Source organism: Poecilia latipinna, unplaced genomic scaffold (genome assembly GCF_001443285.1).
Source record: "Poecilia latipinna isolate Pla-1442-1.1 unplaced genomic scaffold, P_latipinna-1.0 Scaffold27, whole genome shotgun sequence".
In the NCBI taxonomy this organism is placed as follows: domain Eukaryota; kingdom Metazoa; phylum Chordata; class Actinopteri; order Cyprinodontiformes; family Poeciliidae; genus Poecilia; species Poecilia latipinna.
In genome coordinates this window covers 455,515-481,922 of record NW_015112643.1, presented here as the reverse complement: position 1 = coordinate 481,922, position 26,408 = coordinate 455,515, and the positions used below count along the sequence as shown (strand labels likewise).

The 26,408-nt window shown below is 37.2% G+C and overlaps 3 protein-coding genes across 24 annotated transcripts in view; all 3 read left to right on the top strand.

Moving 5' to 3' along the window:
• The window catches only part of dtna (dystrobrevin, alpha), a 27,300-nt gene extending 23,780 nt beyond the window's left edge, over window positions 1–3,520 (top strand). For 12 of the 19 annotated variants that reach the window (XM_015039092.1, XM_015039083.1, XM_015039049.1 and 9 more), the window contains 7 exons: window positions 56–82; window positions 1,439–1,598; window positions 1,680–1,769; window positions 1,840–1,939; window positions 2,065–2,182; window positions 2,262–2,300; window positions 2,659–3,520. In XM_015039092.1, the coding sequence (XP_014894578.1) occupies window positions 56–82; window positions 1,439–1,598; window positions 1,680–1,769; window positions 1,840–1,939; window positions 2,065–2,182; window positions 2,262–2,279 (513 nt within the window). In that variant the 3' untranslated portion in view covers window positions 2,280–2,300; window positions 2,659–3,520. The remainder of the gene's footprint in view (window positions 1–55; window positions 83–1,438; window positions 1,599–1,679; window positions 1,770–1,839; window positions 1,940–2,064; window positions 2,183–2,261; window positions 2,301–2,658) is intronic. The other 7 variants (XM_015039182.1, XM_015039188.1, XM_015039156.1 and 4 more) reach the window with 2 other exon arrangements.
• Window positions 3,521–7,380: 3,860 nt separating this feature from the next.
• Window positions 7,381–18,222, top strand: mapre2 (microtubule-associated protein, RP/EB family, member 2). Of its 2 annotated transcripts, none has more exons than XM_015039017.1 (7): window positions 7,381–7,466; window positions 15,294–15,421; window positions 15,906–16,051; window positions 16,135–16,351; window positions 16,567–16,712; window positions 17,169–17,327; window positions 17,959–18,222. In XM_015039017.1, the coding sequence occupies exons 2-7, from the start codon at window positions 15,301–15,303 to the stop codon at window positions 18,055–18,057; spliced, it is 888 nt and encodes a 295-aa protein (XP_014894503.1). In that variant the 5' UTR covers window positions 7,381–7,466; window positions 15,294–15,300; the 3' UTR covers window positions 18,058–18,222. The 2 variants fall into 2 exon arrangements, with proteins under 2 accessions (XP_014894503.1, XP_014894493.1); XM_015039007.1 differs by lacking the exon at window positions 7,381–7,466 and adding an exon at window positions 11,863–12,220.
• A 1,919-nt stretch (window positions 18,223–20,141) lies between these two features.
• Window positions 20,142–26,408, top strand: part of spidr (scaffold protein involved in DNA repair) — a 50,357-nt gene continuing 44,090 nt past the window's right edge. The window contains exons 1-6 of one of the 3 annotated variants that reach the window (XM_015038979.1): window positions 20,142–20,370; window positions 20,617–20,763; window positions 20,848–20,908; window positions 21,369–21,575; window positions 23,117–23,259; window positions 25,818–26,053. In XM_015038979.1, the coding sequence (XP_014894465.1) occupies window positions 20,356–20,370; window positions 20,617–20,763; window positions 20,848–20,908; window positions 21,369–21,575; window positions 23,117–23,259; window positions 25,818–26,053 (809 nt within the window). In that variant the 5' untranslated portion in view covers window positions 20,142–20,355. Of the gene's footprint in view, window positions 20,371–20,616; window positions 20,764–20,847; window positions 20,909–21,368; window positions 21,576–23,116; window positions 23,260–25,522; window positions 25,615–25,817; window positions 26,054–26,408 lie in introns of those variants that run through there. The other 2 variants (XM_015038987.1, XM_015038994.1) reach the window with 2 other exon arrangements.

The window sequence follows — 26,408 nt, the reverse complement described above, 5'->3', positions numbered from 1 at the left end:
TTTATAATCTTTGAATTTTTTTTTTTTCTTCTTTTTTTTTTTTTTTTTTTTTTAGCCAGAAGAAGAACGAAAACAAGCAAGTGTAAGTGGAAAAAGTATTGCCTGGATGCCTGTACGTGATGGATACATTTCTGCCCTGATGTTTTGATTGGTTTAGTTTTGCTTCAAGCAAAGTAGTTCCGTAATTTATCTGAGTCTAGGCATAAAAGGTTTTTATCTTTTTATGTTGCTAACTTCAGTGTATTTAAGTTGATGCTATGTGATAGACCAATTTGTAAAGCAGAAGGGGAAAAAAAAAAAAAACCTATAAAGTAAATCCCCAGAGAGCCCGTACTTTGAAGAGCATCTGTGAACATGAACGTTGACTCTTGCCACAAACTCTCAAACGCATTTGAGTCGGATCTCTGATTGAGCCATTCTAACACAGGAATACCTTTAATATGTAAATGGTTCTACTGTGTTCCCGCAGCTACACACATGGGATGATGGTGTTCAGGGTGTTAGTTTTTCACCACTTTGCTTAATGCATGTAAGCTAAAGTGTTCAACTTTGTACTCATGACCAGGGCACTTTCTTCCATAGGTTTGCTGTGACCCCCTATATGCATTGTGGAATACTTTACAAACTACTTTTTAAGCTTTTTTTTGTTTTGTTTTGTTTTTTTCTACATTTGTGAATGGCTTGACAAATGACCTATTATATTTTCCCATCTGAGCTGGGGTTTCTCTGCAGCTCCTCCAGAGTAAGCACCTTCAAATAATGGATTAACACATTTTCTGAGATGCTGGGAGCTTGACATATTGTTTTATAACCTAACCCTGCTATTCATTTCTCCTAAACGTTATTTCTCACCTGTCTGCTGGTTCCTTGGTACTGATGATGCAGCTCGTTCAATACTATTTTCTAACAAACTTCCGTGGCCTTCAGGGTACAGCTGCTTGAGATGGGATAATGTAAAGGTGGATTCTATTTAATGATTAGGTAACTTTGAAGGCACCTTGTTTGCACTGACATTTATATGAGCATATCAGAGAAAAATGGAGTGATCTCATATGAATGTCTCGCTTTTCAGGCTTTTTGCAAAAGAAAAAAAAAATCTTCATAATTCTCCTTCCACTTCACAATTATGGTTTTGTGCTAATCCTAGCAAAAATAAATAAATAAATAAATAATCAGATGTAAATATTTTTGGTCTGACCTAATAGTAAATGCATCTTTACTGCTTCACATATCTTGCATGTGTGATATTTGCTTTGGTTCTTGCTTTTCAAAAACCTTAAATGAATAAAACCACAAGGAGAATTGTTGAACAATACTTTGTGTTGCTTTTTTTTTTATTATTATTATTATTAAAGGTCTTCCTGTGACTATGTTGCGATTAAACCAGTTTTCTTTAAGCTCCGTGCCACAGCTTTGAAACACCCTGTATGCTCTGCAGACTCAGGGTCCCGGCTCTCCACGCTCTTCTCCCAGCCACACCATCAGCCGGCCGATCCCCACGCCAATCCACTCGGACTCTGCTGGCACCACTCCGACTCACACACCTCAGGACTCACTCATGGGCGTGGGAGGGGATGTTCAGGAGGCCTTCGCTCAGGGTAACACGGCACAGCCTTCATTTTGTCCCTTGAATGCTCTGTGCTGTCACTTTTAAAACAATTTTGGAATTTTTTTTAAAGGTCCAAGGAGAAATTTGAGGAACGACCTTCTCATTGCTGCCGACTCCATAACCAACACTATGTCATCGCTTGTGAAGGAGCTTAATTCAGGTAGAAGTAAATGGGATAGAAATGATTGATTTCCAAACAGCAGCTTTTTAAAATCTGCTTCGTTCCACAGAAGGTGGTAGTGAGACAGAGAGCCTCTTGGATTCCGACTTTGGACAGTGTGACCTAATGGCTCCAACTTCCTCAGATTTTTACTTCACTTATAAACCAAGGTATTTATCAGATACAGTAGCTATACCGGCTGAAGAATCTTTATATCAAGTGTCCATGCATGAGTTCATTGTTCATTGTTGAAGTTGCTCAAGGTGAGACTTATTTTTTGTTGCTCTTGTATCAGACCTGCTAGAGCTGCAGAAGAAGAAAGTTTTGAAAACAGTCTTGACCAGCAACTAGAGGAGGAGCTCAAGTTGGAGGAGCTGGTAAAGCACAGACAAGAGACGGACAAAACGTGCTTGGTAAGTTCAGGCTTTAGATAATTTTGGCTTTGGATTGCTACGTTTGTTTTAACCGGCTCTTTGTTTTTCGGTTGTCCAGGTGACAATGGAGCAGTGATTGGGGAAGCCCAGATGACTGGTAAGTTGTGTGGAAAGACTTCATCAGATTGAAGTGCTAAACTTTATGTTGTCAGAGGTCTGGAACTTAAAAGAATGTTTAATCTTTCTACCCAAAAAAGGACCGTTTCCACTGCAGTGAGTGGTACATTTGAAAGTGGCCATGTTTTTATATACTAAGCTTAAATTTTGTTTCCGTCTGAGGACCACAGAAGACAGAAGTGGGAGAAAAAAAATAAATAAATTCTGATTTTTCCACTACTTTTGTTGCATAGCAACCATTTCCTCCAAGAGATTAGGAATACTTTCTATTTAGATGCATCTAAGTTATCTTAAACACCATCAACATGCTTTTGCGACATGTTTTCATTTCTCTACAGGTAAGCAACAATAGTAGAAGACACTGGAAGAAGCAACACTGGGCTGAAGACATGCAGCATTGAAGACATGAAGAATTAAATCTGCGCTAAATCCAACCATAGAAATGCTACATTTATGTAAAGATATATTTTTTATCCAAGCACATATTTAAGGTAATACTGTGAGCTGGTGTGAAGAGATTAACTGCTGAGCTTTCTATTACACCACAGGTGCCATAAAAACACGGTTATTTCCAAACTTTTGTTTAGTTTTCTTCTTTAGTTGTTTAGAAACCGTACACTGTAAGTACAAGGTGGTGAACCTCTTTCTTTCAAAATCTCATGTTTTTGGACACAAAGAGCCAAGCCTACATGTAAATTTCTCACCTGATTTTTAAGTCATAACACAAGAGTGCATAATGGTATAAACTGCTAACATCTGAAATATTTTTTATCTATTATTCTGGTCGAGACATGTGAACAAATTTAGCACTATTTCATACATTTCTTACTGTTGCTACTTGTAAATTTATTTCTGTTCTTTTTGTGTGTTTAGTTTTTTTTTTTTTTAAACAGGTGGATTATGTAAATGTTTTAGATGCTGAATCAGTAACAATGATGCACACTGCCTTAGCTGTCTTGCTTGACCTCCCATTGCAGTTCTTCTACAGTACTTGACAATGCAGCATCTAGCCTATATGCCAAAGCATAACTACATTGATGCTGGTTGAGCTTAACCTCAAAGAAACCCCGGTGTGGTTCTGCAAATACAGTCCCATTTACATTTAATCGCTGGTGAAGATGTTAACATGTATTCTAATAAATCTGGATTTTATTTAAAATATATATATATATTCTCACATTAAAACAATTGAAAATAAAACAACAACAGATTGTTAATTTGGATATATTTATTCTATGGAAAAGAAATTCCAAGTTAGGAAGTAATAGTTTTGAACAAAATCACTTGTTACATAATTTTGGCCTCTAATGCATCTATTACCATTCCTCTTTGCACAATGTCTCATTTATCGAGCATCTGTGGCCTTATCTTTCACTCCTCTGTTTTTCTTACCAACTGTTTCTCTGAAAGAATGAGGTCTTGTAAGGAGATGGACGTTTGAACAAGGTTGAGTTTGGTTCTGGTGAACCATTTCTGTGTGGACTTAGCCTTGTGTTTTGGATCGTCTCACTACCGGAAGACCCAATGGTGACCCATTTAGCAAAAGCTAGCAAAGTTTTATTCGAACTGTCCTGGTATTTCAAAGAGTTTAGGATTGTACTCCAGGGACTTGGATACTTACAACATAATAGATCCCACAGCAACATATGGGGCATGATGTGCTTTACCTCATATTCATTATCTGTTGTCAATCCAGACCCAGATTAAGCAGTGCGGAATTACCAAAGCACAAGGTCACAGTTAAAGTTTTTTTAGCGAATGGCAAACACTTGTTCAAATGGTAGAAATGGAAATTACAAGAGAATTCTTTGGGTGCCCTTAAATATCTTCAAACTGGTTAGAATCAAAGGTAACACTTTATTTGAAGGGGGTTGAATAAGACTGACATAAGACTGTCATAAACATGACATAACACCTGTCATGAACATGAATAAGCCTTCATGAATATTTATGACTGTTGTCATAAAGCATCATTTAGTAAATTATGACACTTTTAATACAAAGTTGACATTATTCAAAATGTCTTTGTTATGACAACTTGACATTAACCAGGAAATCATTACTGATATAAATTTGTTATAAAAGTATTACTGATTGCACTTTAAAAATTAGGTAACTTTATGTTATTAAAGGTAAAGTTTAAACAGTAATGATTTCCTGGTTAATGTCAAGTTGTCATAACAAATACATTTTGAATAATGTCAGCTTTGTAATAAAAGTGTCATAATTTACCAAATGACGCTTTATGACAACAGTCATAAATATTCATGAAGGCTTATTCATGTTCATGACAGGTGTTATGTCATGTTAATGAAAGTGTCATGTCAGTATTATTCAACCCCCTTCAAATAAAGTGTTACCGAATCAAATATTTATGTTAAGTTTTCTTTTGCAGCCAAGGAAATTGAATTGTACTTTATTCACTATAAACTCAAATTATTTTTAGTGACGTACAAACCAGAATTTAAATGAGTGAAAGCTTAAAAACCAGCTACTGTTGGAAGGTTGAACATAGTTCAGATGTGGTTGAAATTTTATTGTGTTTGCAGTTTGGTAACAAACACAGATGATTATCTCACAGGAAGCTTCCAAGATAACACAAATTAACTTTGTGTATTTGATCAAGACAGAAAGCTGTCTAATAACGCAAGACATGTGTCCAGGACTGCACATTCCTTTTAGTAGTGTAGTCATTCTTGCTTTACGCCTGCCGCTCTATAGAGTCTTTATTTTACTATACTGTTCGAAATAATTTGAACTCTGTAAAAAAATGGAATCTATTTTCAGCCAGGTTAGAGTCCTGGAGACCTAATATTTTTTACATTGTTCATGTGTTGATTGATTTTCAGGTTAACTTCAAAGGGATAACAGTTCCCAGCATGGGATCTGAAAAATCCCAAGCCATTTGTTTACCAAATCGTCTGCTGTCCTTCATCCACATTTTCTCCCCTTCAACTTGCTAGAGATTTAAGGTCTTATGGTTGGTATTAGTTGGGTTTCGGAAGCTTTGGAAAGCTCAGTCAGCTGACTGAGAGCTGCACATGCACAGCTCTCAAGCTGACATAGTACCTTGTCAAAACAAACACTTAAAGGTGTCAGTTGTACCAGCACAAATCAATGAACCAGTTTGTAAAAAAAAACTTAGAAAAGTTAGTGTTTTCACAGAGAATTGCACTGTAGACGGAGATACTACAAGAGGCAGACCAATTAATGCAGCACTATTAGGTCAACAAATTTAACCAAGTACTAATCATAGATTACTCCCTCTCTCTGAGTCAATGTCATTACTCCCACAAACCTCCACGTGGCTTGCACACCAACACAGTCTTTGTGAGTGTGCATGTAAAAAAAACTTTGCCCTGCCACCTTAGGAAAAATGGCAAGCCCATTTAAAACCATAAATGTGTGAAATATAGCTAGCTTGATTTTTTTTCTTTTTTCTTTTAACTTTCAAGCAAGTTCATAGCAGTGATTTTTGCATGGTGGTGATGCATAATAAAGTGTTGACACAATATCAAAATTTTTGCCTATGAACTCTCCTTTCTTCTTTTCCATTTCAGAATGGCACACTTCAATTGGCTCGGTTTGACTCTGCACATTTATTATCTGTCATAAATGCACCGTTGGCTACCCTCAGCCTATTGTCTATAATTCATCACCAAGACTCACCATGTGAGGAAACATAAATGCAGTCATCTGAAACAGAATCTCATAGCTCTGTGAATATACCGAGTTGTTATCTTCATGACTTGGGCAGTAATAAAATGTACAATTAACATTTTTGGCCTTATCATATTTCCCATTTGCAGCTTTTACAGAAGTGAATACAGTTAGTTTATATTCTTTTTTTTTTTTTTGCCCTCAACAAATACTTATCCCTATTACTTCATTATCTTTCTCATTGTGTGATCATTGTTTAACCTTTCCACGTAGTCTCCACTTTGCCAGTTGTAAATCAGGCATAACAGTTCCTTTCCACGTTCAAGTGCAATACTGCCATCCAATGCTGACATAGGAAAAGTGCAGTTGTTTCAATGGCCGATTCTTTTACAGTATTTTTCTCTCTCTTTTTAACTCAAAGTATAACTTTTATGCCTTGCAATGATTTCCTTAAAATAGAGTTATAATGCACTACACTGGGCCCTGCACTGTAGAAAAGCAGTTGCACTTTTTTTATAAAGTTTATTTTTCATGACCAAGATTTCAATTTCAATCATCAAAAGTTAATTAAAAAAAATGTAATAATAAAAATGATAAATAAATAAAAACACCAAACCTGGTTGGGACCTATTTCAGTGTTTTTCACTGGTCATGGTAAGGTCTAAACTCGCAGATATACTTTTAAAAATATATGTTTTGTGCATATTTCTTTGATTAAATTACCTTCATGATCCGGCCACTTTTCCTCAAATGGATATTAATAATTTTTTAGATAACTTTACTGAACGCTTCATATTTCTTCTCTGAATAATATAAAATCTATTGCTATTATGTGATGTAATAATAATAATAATAATAATAATAATAATATAATTTAGATATAACTTTCTATTAGCTAGATATACTTCTAATTTTATTTATTTTGTTTGTGATGTGTCCTCGCAGATTGTCTTTTAGTAGTTTTATATGAAGGTGCTGTGTTCATATTTGGCTTTGAACAAATAATCAAACTTTGCTAATTTTAACATTTTTAAATATCACGCATTTGAAAAAAAATCTAATTAAAATTCTTCATAATATTTAAGTCATAACTTAGAACATTATTTATCGGTCGTTGTTTAACGCTTTCTTTAATTAGGTTAGACCTTTGCTTTGCTTTATAAATTAAAAAGTATTTATTTTAAAGTGTTTTTTGTAAACTGTTTTCTTTTTAGAAAATATTTATATAAAAATATTTTTCAATATGTGAGAAAGCGAGAAGACGGACATGCCGTACGTTGTGAATGACCAACGCATGAGGACGCCATTGGCCGTTTTAACAACAGATGTTACCTACGAACCAATCAGCTGCGACGCCGATGAAGCACTATCCAATCAGTTTCCAGTTCTACGTTCTTCGTTTTACGAGCGTTTGAGGGTGGGGCTGCTCAGCCGGAAAACTGCTTTCTTTTTTAACACATTGTAATCTGTGGATCGGAGTTAAGAGGTGAGTAAGATTTGCTATGTTGAATTTTTTCAAATCTGTGGTTCGTTTTGATTCGCAAAGTGAGACGGATTTTTTGTATCCGCAACGTGGTTATACGCGGTAGTAGCTGATGCTTGTGGTGATGTTAGAGAGGGTCAGAGCATATGTCGACTGTCACTGGTTTGACAGTGAAGGCAACATTAGCATACTTGGTTGTTAGTTGGACAAAATGTCCCGCTTTCTCTTGAAATTATCTGTGGCGTAAGTGTAAACCATCGCTCTTCCACTTGAATTGTTTTGGCTTTTCCATACATCGCTATTTTGTTTCAGTAAATTGAGTTAGCTTCTTTCAACAGACTGACTTTAGCTGTTCGGTGACACGTTTGCTTTAAAATCTGCAAATTAGCAGGGTTATCCTGCTTTTCCCTGGATAAATAACAATAGCGGAATGTATGTTATTAGCAGAAATGGGGAGATTTAACGGGTTTGAGAAGTTTTGGAATCCTCCTTAGCTTTACATTGATTTTTTTTTTAATTCCCCAGATGTGTCTCCAGTGTTAACTCACTAGCCAACACATCTGCACCCCCCTCCTACTCTGTTGCTTGAAGAGTGCCTTACACTCAAATCCACTCCGAGTAGGAGGCATATTTGCCTATGATTTTACTGTGTAAGATAAAGCTCAGACTGAAGTTAGCTCATGCAATACAGATCTCAGTGATGATTGATTGCATCAGCATAACATACAACCCTAATGGTTACTGTAAAGCATCAGCCTTGAACTGAGAACCACCAATCTGTTACGATCTAAATCTAAATTGACAGCTTGCAACATAAACAGAAAAGCATTAGCCAGGCTCTTAGCATTGTTTGCTATCTGAGCTTCTGGAGAACTATATTGCGTTGCTTGCAGAAGTATTTATGTCCTTTGAAGCTTTTCACACTTGGTTAAGTTTCAGCCACAAACTGCAGCAACTTTCATTGAGATTTCATGTGATGGACCTGCACAAAGTAGAACATAACAAATGAAATGGAATGAAAAGTAGTTTTTTAGACTGTAGTTTTCGGCCCTCTTTAATCTGACACATCTGAAAGAAAGCCAGTGTTGCAAATTGGTTCCAGAAATGACCTATTAATTAAAATGAGTCCAACTGTGTGTAATTTAAACAGGATATAGAGCTGCTCTGCAAAGGCTTTATATGTTATTGTAGTTACTTCACATTAGAAGACAAACATCACAATGAAAATTAAATAACACACCAGAGAAGCCAGAAATCAAGATGTAGAGAGATTTAAAGCAGGGTTTGGTTGTAAAGCAATATTTCAAGGGTTGAGCATCTCAAGGAGCTCTGTTCAATTCATCATGACTCTACTGCCAACCGGCCAGGACCCTACCAGCAGTCTAAAACTGGCAGGCCTGATAAGGAGACGATTATTCCATTAGAAGCAGCTTGTGGTATCTCTGGAGAAGCTGCAGAGATCCACAGATCAGCTGTGAGAATCTGTCAACAGGACGAGCAAAAGTTGCCACAAATATAGACTTTGAGGAAGAAGATGGTCTGGTCAGATGAGACCAAAATTGAACTTTTTAGGCTACATCCAAAATGTATTGTGAGTCAAAGAGCTGACACTACATTACCCTGAACACACCTTGAACAGAGTGGACTGGAAGATGAGTGGAGCTAAATGCAGAGTAATCCTGGATTTGAGATTGCAGCGAAGGTTCACCTTTGAGCAGGATAACAACCATAAACGATACAACCAGAGCTACAAAGGAAATGTTAAGGTCAAAGCATGTTGATGTTTTGGTTGGCCTAGTCAAAGTCCAACCTAAAACTTATTTAGAGTCTAAAGTCTTATTTAGAGTCTGTAGCAAATCAGTCATTCTCCATCCAGTCGAACTGAGTTTAAATTATTCTGCAAAAAGAAAAAATAAATACTTATATTAGTCACTTCATAGAGTGAAATTGCAGATTTAAATGATGATGAATTAATAGCGTAATACACATTTGGCATGTGATCCACTGGCTAAAGCTGGATAATTCACTTCAGTAAAATAGTAACAAAACCAAACAGTACAGTTACTGACAACATGTTTATCTAAGTCTAAACCGAATCTGGAATGTACACCTACAAAGAGACAGATGTACAATTACTGCTTCATAATATATTAAGTGAAAAATACTTTCCAGATTTATTCAAAGTAAAGAAAAATACTTTCGCTCAGAATAGTTAAACACAGAGTGCTGAATTTAAAAAAAGGTACAAAAAATTTAGCTAATTCATCTTTTTTAAGATGAATTAGCTGAATTGGGAAACCAAAGTCTTGGTCATCTTTTCCAGGGTTATATTTGTCAGCTGCTATGTTGAAGAACCATTGGCTTACTAACCATAACCTGATGGGGGTGCTGGAGTTTTAACTATATGCACAGACTATATGCTTGCCAAGAGCTTTTGCGATATTGAAGAACAATCATATTCAGGTCTGGGTTTGCAATTTAAACAAGTGAACAGCAATTACACATATTTAATGGTGTGTTAAATCTAATATGACAAGCGAAACAAAAAACACAGCAAGTTTACTCTTTTAGCGTTTGAATTTATTTAAATATTTTTAAATGGTTACATGTCTGATAATGAAGCTAGCATGTGGATCTGTCAAATGAAGGCAGGAAAAAAAGATGGGTAAAGAGCTTTAGGTTTTTGTATCAGTTGACCTTTAAACTGAGGGTGGTGTTTGATAGATTGTTGTATTGATCTCAAGATCTTATGGAGGCTTTTCTTGAAGAAATGGCAAAAGGAAAAACAAAAGCAAAAAAAAAAAAAAAACTAAGGCAGTAAAAACAGATAAGCGAAAATTCTGTACTTCATGGGTTTTGTTGGAGATGTTATTAGCAGCTTGAAATGCTTGTGTCCTGCACAAAAAACAACAACAACAAAAAACAACAAAGGTCTTGTAGCTTGGAGCTGCAGTGGTCACATAGATCTTCATTATTTGTCTGAGGAAATCAATGAAATTGTCAAGATCCATATGTACTGTTTGTGCCTCATATGTTTGGCTACTATAGCCTTACTAGTCTAATAGACAGTTTTCATTTTCTCTGTAGTATGACAGTAAGTTGTGTTGAGACTCTATGGTTAGCTTCTTATCATTTTCACAAGTTTCACAATTAGTTTTTCTGAAAGACATCATTTGTCCCTCTCAGCTGTTACATGGAAATAACAACACAAACACAGTGTGATTACACCAGATATGGCAACCCAAACAAACGGTGGTGCAAAATGTGAATCTGTGTTGCAGCTAGATACTTTTTGTTGAATTGACTTATAAATCTAAAGTGAAATTGTTTCTATAGTTGGTTACTTTTTCAGAATATTTACTACTTTCATGCATGACAGTTTTATGTTTCTCATTTACAGTAGTTGGATGTTGTTTCAACTACAGACTATTGACAACACCAGTAGAGTTGTTATAAATATAAAATATTAAAAGATTTGATTAATAAAATCATTCGTGACACTTTTGGTGGCACTGACAATAATATCTATAACATAAATGCAACTGAAATCATTTATCGTAATATAGACTGTTTAGGCTAATCAGAGAGTTGAGGAACAATTAATTGGTAATCCTTGACTTCCTTTTTTCCATGAGATATAAATATAACATGACACAGAAGCACATTTCCATTAGCCACTCTTCAAATTGAGAAATACAAACAAACATGCATTGTGCAGGAGTCAGAATGTAGAAACAAAAAAATGCCCATATCCATAAAGTTTCTCAAATGTACACTTGTAGAATTTCAATTGCATAATTACACAATTGTACATTATTAGTGACACTGTAACAATTATGTAACTTAGTCTGAATAAATGCAAATATCCAATATCACTACAAACAATAAGCCATGACTACTATGGAACCTAAAACACTTAATTCATTCTCATGTAATTTTTTTCTTTTAAGGCAATATTTTGCTGGCTTTTGTCAACATGCTGTTTGTCACGACGATAGATCAGTATAGATTACTGGTCTAACCCTTATTAAATATATCACAGTTTCACTGAAATGCCTAACCTGATCTGAAAGGTTGTTTTTAAGTCAAGTATTGTATCAGTTGCTACTAGAAAACAATAAGAGGTTGTTTTATTACAAAATATTTAATAAACAACCACTAAATTCAGTTGTAATTTTTTTTTTCAGTTAATGTGCTTATTGCGCTAATGTCCTACTTTGCTGATTTCTTTGCTGATTTCTTTGTAGGATACCACAACAACCTGATATAAGCTGGGTAATTATTATTCGAAGCATTTCCTGATGATAATTTTTTGACAATATTCCAATGTTTTAGATGCCCCTTGTTTGGCAAGTCATCAACATAAACAAATCAGCTTTGAAAACTTCTTCATAGCTAGTTATCAACACAGAGTGGTGCACTGACATAGCAACCAGCCCCATTGGTCACGTGGTGCAGGTTGCGACGCCGTCATCATCAGGGCAGAGATTTGTGAGGAATAAGCAGACAGAAGCAGGGAGCTTTGGAGGTGCGCCGCTTTCATAGCTTTTTGCATCGTTCCTGGTGTCTCTTTTCTCCCCTCCACCCGACCAGAGAGCAAGAACAGAGTATCTGTTCAACATTTTAGAAACCCAAATGCCCGGTCCCACCCAAGCCCTTTCCCCAAATGGAGAGAATAACAACGACATCGTCCAGGACAACGGAACCAACATCATTCCTTACAGGAAAAATACTGTGCGGGGAGAGCGCGCCTACAGGTAAACCAGCGTAATGCCGCTTTTATGTCATGTTACGATGGGGGTGGAAAAAGGTCATAAAAAGACACGCACTGTTGCAAAACCTGAAACGCAAGTTCTGTTCTGGCCTCCTCCTCGGCGTCCCTTCTTGCTTTGCAGCGGTCCGTTATGTTTTTCCTCCTCCGATTGTCAAATCCTGTTCGCTCAGAATGGGACTGTGGCGCAAAATCACTCTAAAATCACCCTAAAACCACAGATTCCTGCCACGTTACATATGCCCAAATCGTTGCAGGTAGCAACGGATGGTTCAGTGGCTCAGTGTGCATTGGGACAAGAACATTTTTATTCATTTTTCACGGGGAGGCTTGACACGGAGCGTCTTTTGAATCAAGCGGCTACCCTGCGAGAAGCTGCTGCTAGAACATTCCCATCGTGACATGACAGTCTGCTGCGGACTATCGGTCTCTGCTGCTGTGATAAAAGGGCATTTGGTGTTTCTAATTAACGTATGCAGTCGCTATAAAAGAGATGACTGCCGCCGCGTTAAGATTCAGGCATCAGTCCAGTTCTGGTTAGCCCCGCAAGGCTAACAAAGCATGCTAGCAGCAACGCATACATCCGCTTTGTTGACATGAGATGGGCTGGCCCAGTTTCCTTCCTGCCTTCGGCCTCAGAGAATCACTGAGAGGACCCCTCTCCTCCTCCACAGCTTAATATTATGCCGTGTATCTTGTTCTCTGCGTGTGGAGAATGATTATTAACTGTGTTAATATGTTATTACGCTCTGCTCCACGATCAGAGGATTGTGTTAATGGTTCTGTCTTCTCGATCCATGAAATGGTTCCGTGCACAGGGATTTTGGGAAAAAAAAAAAAAAAAGATCAAACCTCATTTGGAAAATAGAGATGACTGATCTTGTGAAACACAAAATCTTGTTGTCAGGGGACTAAAAGTGGGAGTACAATGAATTTACAAAACAGGCTTTGTGCAATTAGGATAGGTATGAACCAGAGATTTTTTATTTTTTTTTTTAATGTGTGGCTAATTTCTTATCCCTAATATTTGCATACTTTTGATCTGAATGTTCCAAGTTTTGTCTCAAAACCAAATAATTATTTTTCTACTTTTGGGTCAATTAAAAACTCAACTGTAAATAAATAACTGTATAAATAATAATTTATAAATAACTGTATTAAAATGTTTATTGTAAATTAAAACAATGATTTCACATGTACAGGCCAAAATTAGAGAGCTGAATCCCTCAACATCACTGACAATCTGGCAGGTCTTGGTAGTGTATTCATTCATAACACCCAGATTAAACAAAAAAAAAAAAAAAAACACACACACACAATTACAGCACATCTTATACCCTATTTTAAGACAGATTGTAGCTTACCATTTTTTCCACACCTCAAAATGTAAAAGTTTGCCATAGAATAAGATATTGAGAATACATCAAGCCCCAAATCTTTGTTTTTATTAGCTTGATGTAATATTATAATCTTAAATATCATTTTTAATACCTATAAGTGGAAAATCAACATAATTACCAGAAATAAAGGCTTGAAAACATCAGTCTGTGGTGAAATATTTTTTTTCTCGTAGTGAACCATCTTATTGAAATAATGGAAATTTTCAATAATGTTCTAATTTATTGATTGTATATTGTTGTGATATCGCCATTCCCTTTTTTTTTAACACACGCACACACAAGCTGATAGGAAAAATTCCCAGTGTAAGTGGTTGCTCATATTTATATATGAACTTGATGAACCGCTTGCAAAGTTGTTTTTCCATCAGAATGAACAAATTGCCTTTCTAATTCAACACTTTTGTAAGATTTATGTTATAAATTAGTCTTTGAGACAGACTGAGCAATATCATTACAGCAGTAGAATAGATTTTTATGATTCCGTTTGGACCCGTAGAACCACTGGAGCCACTTTGCGCTTTTGTCACTCATCCGTAGTTCAGCTGATCACAGAACATTCCTTAGTTGTTGAGCTACCTGCTGAATTTCTGAACACTGATTGGGCATCATTCGGGCAGTTTGTTTAACTGCCTCATCTGTAGATTAAGGATCAAAGTTTTAGTTTGCAGATATGTTGATGGTTCGTTGTAACCTTTTTAATCTGTAGTTACAAGTGGCCCCAATTAGTAGATTTGGCAACCAGATTTGGAATATTACAGTTTAATCTCATGTAAAAACGACAACAAAATAAAACAAACAATGGATGTGTCTGCTACTGGCAAGAAAATCTGTTATTGATTTCTAGAACTTCTGTTTACTTTGACTCCCAGAAGAGGACCTTTTCTGTGCATTTTCAGTTAATAGCTTCAGAAATTTCAGGAATATGCAGTGTAACCTGGCTGGATTTATTGTAATGGTATCTACAATGATAAATGAAAGATTATTGAAATTAGGATTTTTACAGTGATGTGATGCTTAATGAGTCAACATGAGCTAAAATTAGATTCTCAGTCCATGATGCACCTGGAGTTAAGCTACCACAACTATATGTTCACACAGAATGACCTAACTGCTTTTATTTAATTAGTAAAGTTATTGAGTAGTAGTCTTTTTTTTAAACATGTTATTAAATGTTTTTATTTTGACACTAACCTTTTCAGTTGTTATCACATACCCAAAATGGTCTCTTTACGCATGGAGAAGAAAAAGCCGGTTGACAAGTAATGTACAGCAACAAGTGGGGGAGGGGTAGAGCTGCGCAACTCTGACCTCCATGAATTTGGAGAAAACTCATATTATTTTTCTGACGTCTCATTAAAAGCTCGACAGTGCAGGAGAGGCATCAGTAAGGATATTTGGGGGTTTGAAAGTGTTGCTTTGGCAACCGGCCCATTGCTGAGGTCCTAAAAATTAGCCTGGAGTTTCTTGTCACATCAAAGCATCAGAAGATTAAAAACTCTCTCACAGACTAAGTGACAACTTCACATATTACCCCTAATGCCATTTTAAGCTAATAATCACAGGCTTATCAAGTCTTTATTTTCTAAAAAGATTTTGAACAGGGGGAAGTTAAAACTCGCCACTCTGCATTTGTTAACGTTTTTCTCCTTTCTGTTTCAGCTGGGGGATGGCGGTCAACGTATATTCTACCTCAATAACCCAGGAGACTATGAGCAGGCATGACATCATTGCCTGGGTTAACGATATTCTCTGCCTAAACTACACAAAAGTGGAGCAGCTCTCGTCAGGTACGAACAGGCAGCGGCCGAGGCGCCGTTTGATACGGGAAGCATGTTTTGCAGATTGCATCTTTGCTTTGTAATGCATGGATGGCTCTAAATCCTTTTCTGTTTAAGATAGCAGTTCTGTAGCAACCTGTGGAAACATGCTCACCTCTTTCTTGCTGAGAGTTGTCTAAAAATAAACCTGAAGCCCGCTGCCTTGTCCCGCTGTGGCCGAGTAATCCAATTTCAATCAGTCACTTCCTTCACAAACACACACACACACGCACACACACACACATGCACATACACTCTAACCCTTTTCTTCAGGTGGAGACTAATTGGTTGATTACTTCTTATGTGCTTCCTAATTAGGCTCAGATTAGATTTGGCCTACATTGTGTGGGATCCCCTCATTTTTTTTCCAAGTAGATGACATAAGAAAAAATATCCATAATTTGACCTGTAATGTTAGAATTTACAAAATTGTGCATTGTTCTTCCTTCTCCAGGGGCTGCTTATTGCCAGTTCATGGATCTGCTCTTCCCTGGCTGCATCAGTCTTAAAAAGGTCAAATTTCAAGCTAAATTGGAACATGAATACATTCACAATTTCAAACTCCTGCAGGCGTCCTTCAAAAGGATGAACGTGGACAAGGTGGGTCGCCCAAATGCGGCTTTATTCAGATCACGCGCCCTCTCATTCTAACACGCGCTTCACTTTCAATATCTACTTCTCAGATTATTCCAGTGGAGAAACTTGTCAAAGGCAGATTTCAGGACAACCTGGATTTCATCCAGTGGTTTAAGAAGTTCTTTGATGCCAACTATGACGGTAAAGAGTACGACCCGGTGGAAGCCAGGCAGGGTCAGGATGCCATTCCACCGCCCGATCCTGGTGAGCAAATCTTCAACCTGCCAAAGAAGTCTCACCACGCAGCCAGCTCCCCCACGGCAGGTAAGCTTCAGCTGACAACATGAAAGGAAATTAATAATTGTTAAAGTTTAGTCGACTTGACTCCACTCCGCCATCCACTCTGCTCAGCATCCCTGTCTGTACTGGAACCTTTTGAGTTTTGAAACGTTTGTGTCTGACAGTGAATGGAAACTGTTTGAACTTCAGTGATTTAAATCGAAATGGCCTTTTTCTGATTTTCTGTCAATGTGCTACAGGAGCTTCAAGGTTGAGCTCTACTACTCCCAAGGCCTCAACGCCAACATCCAGACCCTCTTCAGCCAAAAAGATACCTGCAACTGTATCGACTCCTGTCAAAGGAGAGAAAGAACTGGAAGTGCAGGTCACACATCTGACTGAGCAGGTAGGTAGGCGTTCGCTCACACTCCCAATTTTAGTTTGTTTACGTTCACTTTCCCAGTTCGTCATACAAGGAGGCTGTGCAGCATTTATCATTTCCACACATAGAGGAAGCTGCTCTAAAGAATAATGAAACAGAGTTTTCTGGGATGCAAAAATGGAGAGTTTTGACTTTTCCGGTATTTAATCATCTCCTCTGAGATTAGGCTAAGCTTTTCCTCACAGCTTTGCCTCTTTGTGAGGATGTTTTTTTCTTGTTGGTTTGAGCAGATAAATATTTTTTTAGTTTTTTTTTTGTTTTTTTTTTTTTTTTTTTTTTTTTACTGTGTTCCAAGATGAAGATTTGGACATTTGGTTGTTTTGGAAACAGCTTTCTCTTTCAGTTTGTCTTGTCACTTCTGTTTTTGCTTTTGCTTCCTCATTAAAGCATTTCCTTCAACAGTTCTGTTTTTGTTTTCAGGTGAACACATTAAAGTTGGCACTGGAAGGGGTTGAAAAGGAGCGGGACTACTACTTCAGCAAGCTGCGGGAAGTGGAGATGCTGTGCCAGGAACAGGGTGAAGAAAACAGCCCGTTTGTCGATCGGCTAATGGAGGTGCTTTATGCTTCGGACGAACAGGTCGGCTTCAAGTTCCAGAATTTCTTTTTCTCTTACATGGGCACATTTTCTTTCTCCTGTTTTGATGTCTCTAGGGGCTGTTTGTTGTGAGTAAGTGGTGTCAGAGTTCATACACAGCCTTGAAAAGTCTGGGAAAAGTTTTTCTGAGCTGGGAAAGTATGAATGAAAGAAATTTTTTTTTTTTTTTTTTTTAATTTTCCACACTTTGGTTTTTCATCTTCAACTTGTAAAGGACAAAACATGCAGTACATGTGGCTGTTTTTAATTTTTTTTTAAAATATATAATTAACATTATTTATCTTTGATTTAACCAATCACATGTTGATTTTAGCATTTTAACCAACAATATCTTATTTTTTGACTTACTGACTAAACGCAAACTCATTCAAAAATCGAAACCCGGACACTTAACTACTTTATGGACAGCTTCAAATTTAGGTTGAACTGGACCTATAGTCTTAAAATGTTCTTAAAGCAAAACTTGTAGTTTGTAGTTTCAAGTCCATCTTAATAGTTAAGAAATCTGGTGAAAGTTATTGTCCATTTGGATGAAATAAGAAGTCTTTGTGTGCGTTTGTAATCACATGAGCTTGCCTTGAACCGATACTCAGCTTCAGCGTCTCTTTTTTAGGACCGAGGGGATCTGGCTGAGGGTGACGGGCAGGAAGCAGACCAGCAAGCCCACGAGGCGACATCACAAGATCCGCAGGAAGAACAAGATGAATACTGACTGCCATCATCCCTCACCGAAGTTAAAACTCCTCTTTTTATTATGTGAGAACTGTCAAAGGATTTTTAATTTTCACTGTTGTTATTTTATTTTATTTTATTTTTGTTCTCTCCAAGAATGAGCACATGAAGCAACCTTCTGGATTAAAAAAATACCATCACAGGGGTTTCTTTTCTTTTTTTTGCATCTCTGCTCACTGTTTGGTGTTTTTGTGACTCTTTGGTGAACTGCTGTGGCAGGTTTGTGCCCATGACCTCCACTAGCAGACAAGCTCAGACCATCACAGAAGTTTTCACAGACTGTGTGGGTGGAAAGTAGTTTTGACTCCTGCAGTAGATGTGATAAAATGCTGAAGTTTTAGGCAGGTAACCTTAACCTGTCATTGCAAGTGTTAAACTCTACACTTTTGTTATTATTATTATTATTTTTTTTATTTCTGTGTCATTCTGCATATCAATATTAACCACAAGAATGCAATAAGCAAAGCCCTGGAAGGGCTCGTAGTAGCTCTTATTTAACCTCCTCCCATGTGTTGCACTGACATTGACTCTGTTCTGGACAATCTGTCCATAGATCCTCACCGTATTTATTATTATTATTATTATTATTATTATTATTAAGCCTTAGAAATAGAGCAAAAATCTGCATTGCAGCCTCGTGAAGGGAGGACTATCCTGTTACGGAGTTACAAATAAAATGTAGTAAAATGCCAACTTGTGACTATTTCACAGCTGTCCTCCCAATTACAAGTTTCCAGATAATCAGTGTGTCGAACAATGTGTTATTGGAGCAGAACAGCTAGACTTGACTAGTCTTATGATAAAGCAGCCTTTTTTAGGTTCTCAATCTCAGCGCTCTGTTTGTATTTTTAGATCTTTTCTTTTTTTAAAACCACAGGTCTTAGAGAGATGAGTCGGTTCACTGAGCAGGTTGCCTCATAATATTCCAGTAAGTACATTGTGTACCCTTTCTTAATATTGCATTTACAAAATATTGAGCTGAACAGCGCACCACAATGCTTTAGTTATATAATATTATGTAAATGAAAAAGGAATGTAAACATGTACTGTCAATAGTTAATGAATGGTAAATGTTTTTTTTTCTTCCATGTCCCATTCCTTATGCATTCCCCCAAAAATGTGTTGCATGTTTGCATTTCATTTGTGAATAACTTGACCTGCTTTTTACATATTTAATAAAAAAAAAACCCAGATATGTTAAGTGAGCTTTTGTATGTTTAACTTGCTGTTTGAAAGATATTACGATTCGAGTGGATGTGCTGTAATAAAATTACATTTTGAGTCCACAGAAGACGTGTCCTGTAACTATAAATGAACAGTGACTCACAACTGAAATAATTTATTTGTTTGATGGAGTACTGAACTGTTTTCTTCACATCATCCTACATTCATCGTCCGCAGTGTAAAATAGAGGTGGCAGCATCATGCTGTGGGAAGGCTTTTCTTCAATATGGACAGGGAAGAAAAGCCTGGAAAAGGTGGAGCCAAGTACTGGGCAAAGTTATAGCTTAAACTGAATGTTTTATATGAAAGCATAGTCGTATTTTTAAAATGCCAAGACTGAAACCCATTTGAGAAATTAAGGCAAGGCTTAAAAACTCCTGAGAATGCCCAGAACGTTCAGTCTCTTAAGCTGTTTTAGAACTGTAGCAAAATGTAATTCTAAAAAGTGTGGACTTAGTGGGGTTGAACAAACTCACAAGATTTTTAGAAATCTACTTGTAAAAACATAAACTTAAGCAAGAAAAACAATAAGCATATGGAGCAAAACGTGGACTTAATATGCTATGTTTGCACGGTTCCCACAGAGTTAATTATACATTTCTGAAGAAAATCTGCCAATAGTCATAACAGTGTTGCGTTTACGTCCTCCTGTTTTATGGAGTGGCAGTTTAGCCAAACTAAAGTACATACGTGGAGTAGAGATATATAACATCTGACAAAATGTAGACTTGTTATTTTTCCAGTGTCCAGATATGAATAAATGAAAGCCCTTAACTTGGCACAGTAAGGGGATTTTGTAACTAACTAGGACGTGGTTGTGCAACTGCCTCACATGGACAGCCCGCCCGCCTCCGGGACGCGCTGCTAAAAAAATGAAGCATATCTACTGCTGTTGAGCTAACTCCACCAGTAGTTCTGTCAGTTCGCTTTCTTTGCACACCTGTCCGGCTACAAACATCGGGAACTTGCTAGAAACGGGTTAAACAACCTTATTGTTTAAACACACCCATAGCGGAAACATTACTAAGTTGGAAGTTTGCATGTTTTTGTTTCCATGTCTTCCAGGAAGGTAAGAAGGCTGCTAACTAGCTTGTTAGCCGAGTTACGCTAAACTTCACTTGCTTTAGCAACCCATGTTAGCCGGCCGGCTCCTTAAGACTTCTGACAGGCGTTTACCTACCAGCCATGCAGTGACCTGAGCAGAGTTGCATTATTTTTAGTTATTAATTAAACTCAGATGATTTACCTTCTACACTATTCAAGTTAGATTAAAAAAAATCTGTATTGTTAACTACTCTTTTAATCTCTTTGTCAGCGTAAAAGGCTCTCCAAAGACATAAAGTGTCTTTTGTTTCCGGCGGATGCTGTTGAAAGTGGTCCTCAAAAAAGGGAGAGAGAAACTGCATCACTTCTATCCTCCAGAAGTTGGGCAACATGCGGGGACAGTTTTTTGGGCACCCCGGTGACATAGCTTCCCACTGTCTATAATGTAACTGTACACCTCTGATTGTCCTGGTGGTTGTAATAGTTTTTGCTTTTGTTGCAGAATCTTCAGTCAGGAAAAAAGCTGCGTGTCAAAAGGAAGTTGGTTCATACTCCTGCTTCAGGTAATATTAGGAGAAATAGACATTTTTGTTTAATTTCTGTATTTTACAGTGTGATTTCTGACAGAGGCTCTCTAATTTAATGCTAAGTAAGCCAGACACAACAAAGAACACCCGAAGCGAAACTTCTTTCCCTGCAACTTTTTTTTTTGTTTTTTTGTTTTTTTGTTTTTGTTTTAACTATTTCCAGTCAGCATTTCTTTCCGCAACTGTTTAAGGCTTATCTACATACAGTACATTTTGGAAAATTCCTTTCTGGCTTTTTTTCTTAGTGTAAATATTGGAGCCCTCCTGGGACTATTATACTGCTGTCAGTTTGAATGGATTTAGATAGTTTTTTCAGCTCTTTTGCAGCATCTTTGATGCTATATTTTTATTTATTTTTTTTTTTTTGCACGTCTGCTTGTTAAACAGTTTTCTAAGTCCTAACATCATTTTCGTCTTTATGTTTTTGGTTTCTCAGTGCAGAGCAGTGCTCCCAGCCATGATGAGGACCCGGTGGATATCGCCTGGAGTTCCAGTGAAACTGAACCGTCTGATGATGAGAGTCAGGTGCAGCGTATGTCCAAAGTTGCTTTGCAACAGAGGCCGCGACCTCCAATGCCAAGAAGACCTAATGCTCTGATTCAGTCTTACACCACTGCTCTGAGCGTGCTCACTAATGAGAAAGGTAAAGAATAATATCTGCCCAGACCAATTGAGCTGAGGCATTTTAAACGTGTTTAACATAGTATCTTTAAAATACAGATTTCTTTTTTTGTTTTTATCGTGTTTTAGACAAGGGAGACATGAAAGTGAGATGTGTTTTTACAGTCCTCTCTCTGAGTGAATTTTTGCCCATAAAGCAATCTCTGTTGGAATAAATATTCTCCTGTACAACTGTGTATATACTATGTATACTCCCCTTTTGAAACACCTGATTTCTCAAGCAAAATGAGCAACAAACCTTTTAGGAAGTCTTGGCAATTAGTGTTGCTTTATCAAGCACTCACTAGACGTACAAAAAGTTTCCACATGCCATGTGGTTGCGTTGTCAAAATAAAGTGTCACTTTTTCTTAATTGTTTCAACAGTTGGAATATTTTTTTCAAAAAATTTAGCGTCGATGTTGGGAGCCTGTGTAGTTTCCTGAAGACTACATGGGTTAAACTAATTATCATGGGTTAAACTAATCCATATGTGAAAGGAATGTCTAATGCTTGCTGAACCATTCTTTTAATATGTTGGGCCTAATGAATCTTGAAATTATCATCTTGGGGGCTGGGGGGTGGGGAGGCTAAAAGCAATTAAAAAAAGAAAAGCTGATTCAGCAATAAATTAGTGGACTGCTTATTTTTTGGCCTTTTTTTTTTTTAATCTTGCCCTGGCAAACTGAAGCAACCCAAGATCACAGTATTGACTCTAAAAGTTTGTCAGGAGTTCCACCTGTGTGTAATCTCAGTATAAAACCTAGGGCTGCACTGATTACAGTTTTTTGGCCGATCATCGATCCTTAAAATGACTGACCTGCCGATTCCAGTTTTGGCCTTTCAGCTTTTTGTCTAAAAAGTCTCTAAATATAAAAGGCTTAACATTGATAACTATGCACACGTACTACACAACACAACACACATTTAACATTTTTACTTGTAAAAAAATAAATAACTGTACTATCTACCCTCAATTTTAAAATGATTTCTGACTCCGTGTTGGTCCGTCACATGAAATCCCCATAAAATACACTTGTAGCTCTTCTTTCTATGGTGGACCTTTGTTGTCTTTAACCAGATTATCAAAAGATCTGTTGGACAGTTCAGCTTGGTCATCGTAGTTTCGGCAGTCATGTTTGCTTTCGTCTTGAAAACCAATTATTTGACTTGCCTAAATGTGAGGCATGTTCTCACTGCCACAGGACACATTATGAAAAAGTTAGCTTAAGAAAAATAGATATTCTTTGCACCAAGCAAGAACAAACTGAAATAGCTAATTGCGTTCATAGGCATGTATTTTCCTAATGAAATACTTGTTTGCTTATTTAAATCCAAATGATCTTTTAATGCTGGTAGCACACAACACTGTTGTTTTCTCGAATTTTCTCAGTTATCTAGCATACTTACTGAATAGACCTTTGTTCCTTGATAACACCATAGGTGTCCGTGTTTACTGATAAAGATTTTAAGATGCTATTTGCACCATTCAAAAGCGCCAAATCTTTCTGTTTGTCTGTCTTCAGATGATCTTCCTGTTATAGAAACAGACAGCGATCTGGATCAGTCCGAGGAAGATGATGAAAAGGACAGCGGGCAGCAAATCTCAGACTGTGGGTCGGACTCTGCTGATGAAAGCACAAATGTTTGTCCTCTCGATTCTGAACATGTGAGGTTACTGCACTTCTGTCGATAACCTTCAAAATTAACATTATATGAAAGGTGAAATCTGTTTTCCTCACAGGTTCAACTATGCGCATAAATCCAGTTTAGAGAAAGTAGAGCTCAGTGTTTGAACACAAACCCATTATTCTTTAAAGCTGTAATTTTGTGAAGAGACACTAGATGGAGCTAGAAGTCTACTTTATATTCATTTAGGTATTTCATTCAGGGTATCATCCACAACAACATGACGTAAAATTTAGGTTACTACTGTATACTGATGCTAACTGAGTATGTTAAGGCCAACATGGCGTGTTATTAGCTAAAACATCATAGTTTTAGCTAATAACACGCCACGAAGGTTTGCATTGAGCTTTACTGACAGTTAAAGGTTAACAATTTCAGAGTAAAATAATATTTGTGCTGTTTTGGTTCAGTTCAAGTCTTTTTTATCAGTTCTGTTCATATGGATTTCCTCACTAGTGATTGTATGTTCAGCTGTTACACCACTAGGTGGAGTTTTTACTCTTCCTAAGATGATCTGAAAGCTTTAGTGTTGACAACCTGGAGTTATGTTATGTTCTGTCAAAGTTTATCAGCTGAGGTAGCAAAAAAAACCCCTCTGGCTTAAATGCAAGGCATTTTGTGATGTTGAACACATTCAAAGCAGCTATGATGGGGAAATGGTTCCTATTTCCTAGAAGAAAGGAGTAACATTTACTGATCTGAGGGTTGAATATTAAAATATTTGTCTTTATATTAATGGTTTTTCAATATAACCATTAAGCTGCTCAACTGCAAAAATAGATTTTCAGCAATATTAAGTGTCTCCCCCTTAGTATCAGTTATAGCATTTTGTTTCTTTTTTTTATTTATCCTACTATAAAAATCCATCATGATATTTTTGATGACACTCTTTATTGATGTCTTAAAGTCACTTCGGACTTTTTTCCTTTTTCTTTAATTGTTTAAAACCTAATTGAAAAGCATAGAATTTTGAAAAAAAACAAACTTTTTTTAAATTGTTACCATATTCTGTCTCTGTATAGTTGAAGATTTAGACCGACTGGTCTTTCTCAGAAATCATTCACAGGAAATGTTTGTCAAAGGCAGGGCTGGCATGGAGAGAATGCACAAGGAGTGGAGAGGGTTTGGGCTCAGGTTCAAGCAAACACTCAGTTTTATCTTTTATTAATTTTAGGCCAACCTTGTATTTGGTTTGGAACGTTTGGATTAAGTGCTGCATTTTTGTGGTTTGCCAAGTTAAGTTTTTTAAAAATACCGTCAGAGTGATTGCTAGATTAGCCTCTTTTGGGTCTGCTGGAAACAAACAAACTAACACATGTAGTCAGTAAGTTGTGCAGAAATGTCTGCGTTTAGAGGTTGCACGTTAAGAGGAAGCCTGTTGACAGATTAACATCGCTCCCACAGACCTTAGCTACTTCCTCTCGTCACAATTTTCATTTGCTGCTATCAGCTTTATGGGGTCAAAAAGATTTAAGATCGCCTAGCAGGAGGTTTGTGGTTAGAACATGGAATCTTTGAGGAAGCTTTCAAGTTTACGCATTTAGTAATGTTAGCAAGTTGAAGAAGGCAATATTAGTTGGTGAAAACAGTTTATTCTAGATTGGGTAAATATTGACTTGATTTTCTCCAGCATTATGTACAAGTTGACGTGTTCTTTAGAAACAAACCTCCTTGTGCGCTTCAAAACTGTAAATCAAGCCGGATCCGGCAGCATACGGAGCGGGAACATCCCAACAGAGGGCAAAGTTTATTACGCCTGATAAATGCCTGACTGACTCAGTCAGAGCTCGCCTGTCAGACTCAGTGTTCTTGTATTTGCCGCTGAAAGTGGACAGGCGGAGCCAGGCGGGTGACTTTGCATATGAAGGGAATTTTACGAGTGAAGCCACTTCCCAGATGAAGCGTGTTGCTCGTTCTGACTCCTTAAAGCACTGCACACAAAGAGGTCAAAAACCTCCAGTTCCATCCTAACAAGAGCGAGACTACAAGTGTAGTTTTACTACTGTTTGTTCTCGGTGGGGGGGGGAAGAAGCAGCTTGCAAGTGGATGGGGCTTTGCTACGCTGTGCGCTTACAATGCTTCAGTGCTGGGCGAAAACATTTTTGAGCCCAGGCCAGGAACATAGTGTTCCTTTTTCCCTGTGGCTGGTTAGAGTGTGACGTCTGCTGGCATCTTGCCTACCAGGGTCAAGTTGATTCAAATAAGAGAACAGATTGGCTGACATAGCCTGGTATGCTGGTCTTGTCTGCACATGACAGGAACTCAGGTTCTTGTGGATTTTTCCATGTGAACAGATTCCCTCAGGTGTACCGAGCAGTGATACAGCAGAAAGAAAGTTTGTTTTGTTACCTTATCTTGTGGATTCATAAGTCAGTGTACCATATCCACCTCTTTATTTTAGCACATTTACTCATTTCAGTGTTTGTTAATTTACTAATAGCTGAGTCAGGTCATTATCACCTTTTAACTTCATGTCATTTTTTTTTTTTTTGTTATGCTGACTCATTAAAATTTTCACATCCTGTACTTTGTTCTTAGATGAAAGAGCTAGAGATCTCAGGTTATGTGTCTGATGGAGATGATCTTGGCTGCACGCTGACATCAAGCAAACTGGACTCCGACGTCTTTTCTCTCCAGTCCGGAGAGGGCAGCAAAAAGTCTGTCCGTGACTGGCTGACATCTGCGCAGGCAATGCTGCAGACGCCTCAAAAACCAATGGACAGGCAGTTCAAAACCCCAGAAGACTCTACCAAAAAGAAAAGAAAGTTTAAAAGGTGTGAATTGTGTTGGGTTTTTTTTTTTTATGTGTGCAGAACAATCTAAGATAGGTTGTAAGTCTTATGTGAAAATTGATATGGCGCAATTTCAGGCAGTACAAAAATATAATTTTCAGAAAGTCAACATTTTTCTGAAGTGGATTTTTCTTGTTGTTGAATTTTACACATTACAACCACAAACTTGAGATGTATATAATTAACGCAAAATGCATCATTGTGAAGTGGAAAAAAAGTGAATGTTTGTTGTTTTTTTTAAGCAAAAGCAACAAAAAAAAAAAAAAAAAAAAAAAAAAAAAAAATTTTTAAAAAAGGGGGGGGCATTTGATGCTATTACATTCTGAGGGGTAAGGGC

Excerpts from the sequence above, each read along its gene's own strand:
- mapre2 (XM_015039007.1), top strand. The coding sequence starts at position 12,099 with ATGCCCGGTCCCACCCAAGCCCTTTCCCCAAATGGAGAGAATAACAAC. Across the intron at positions 12,221-15,293 it reads CGGGGAGAGCGCGCCTACAG|CTGGGGGATGGCGGTCAACG; the intron begins GTAAACCAGCGT and ends TTTCTGTTTCAG. Across the intron at positions 17,328-17,958 it reads TTTATGCTTCGGACGAACAG|GACCGAGGGGATCTGGCTGA; the intron begins GTCGGCTTCAAG and ends TCTCTTTTTTAG.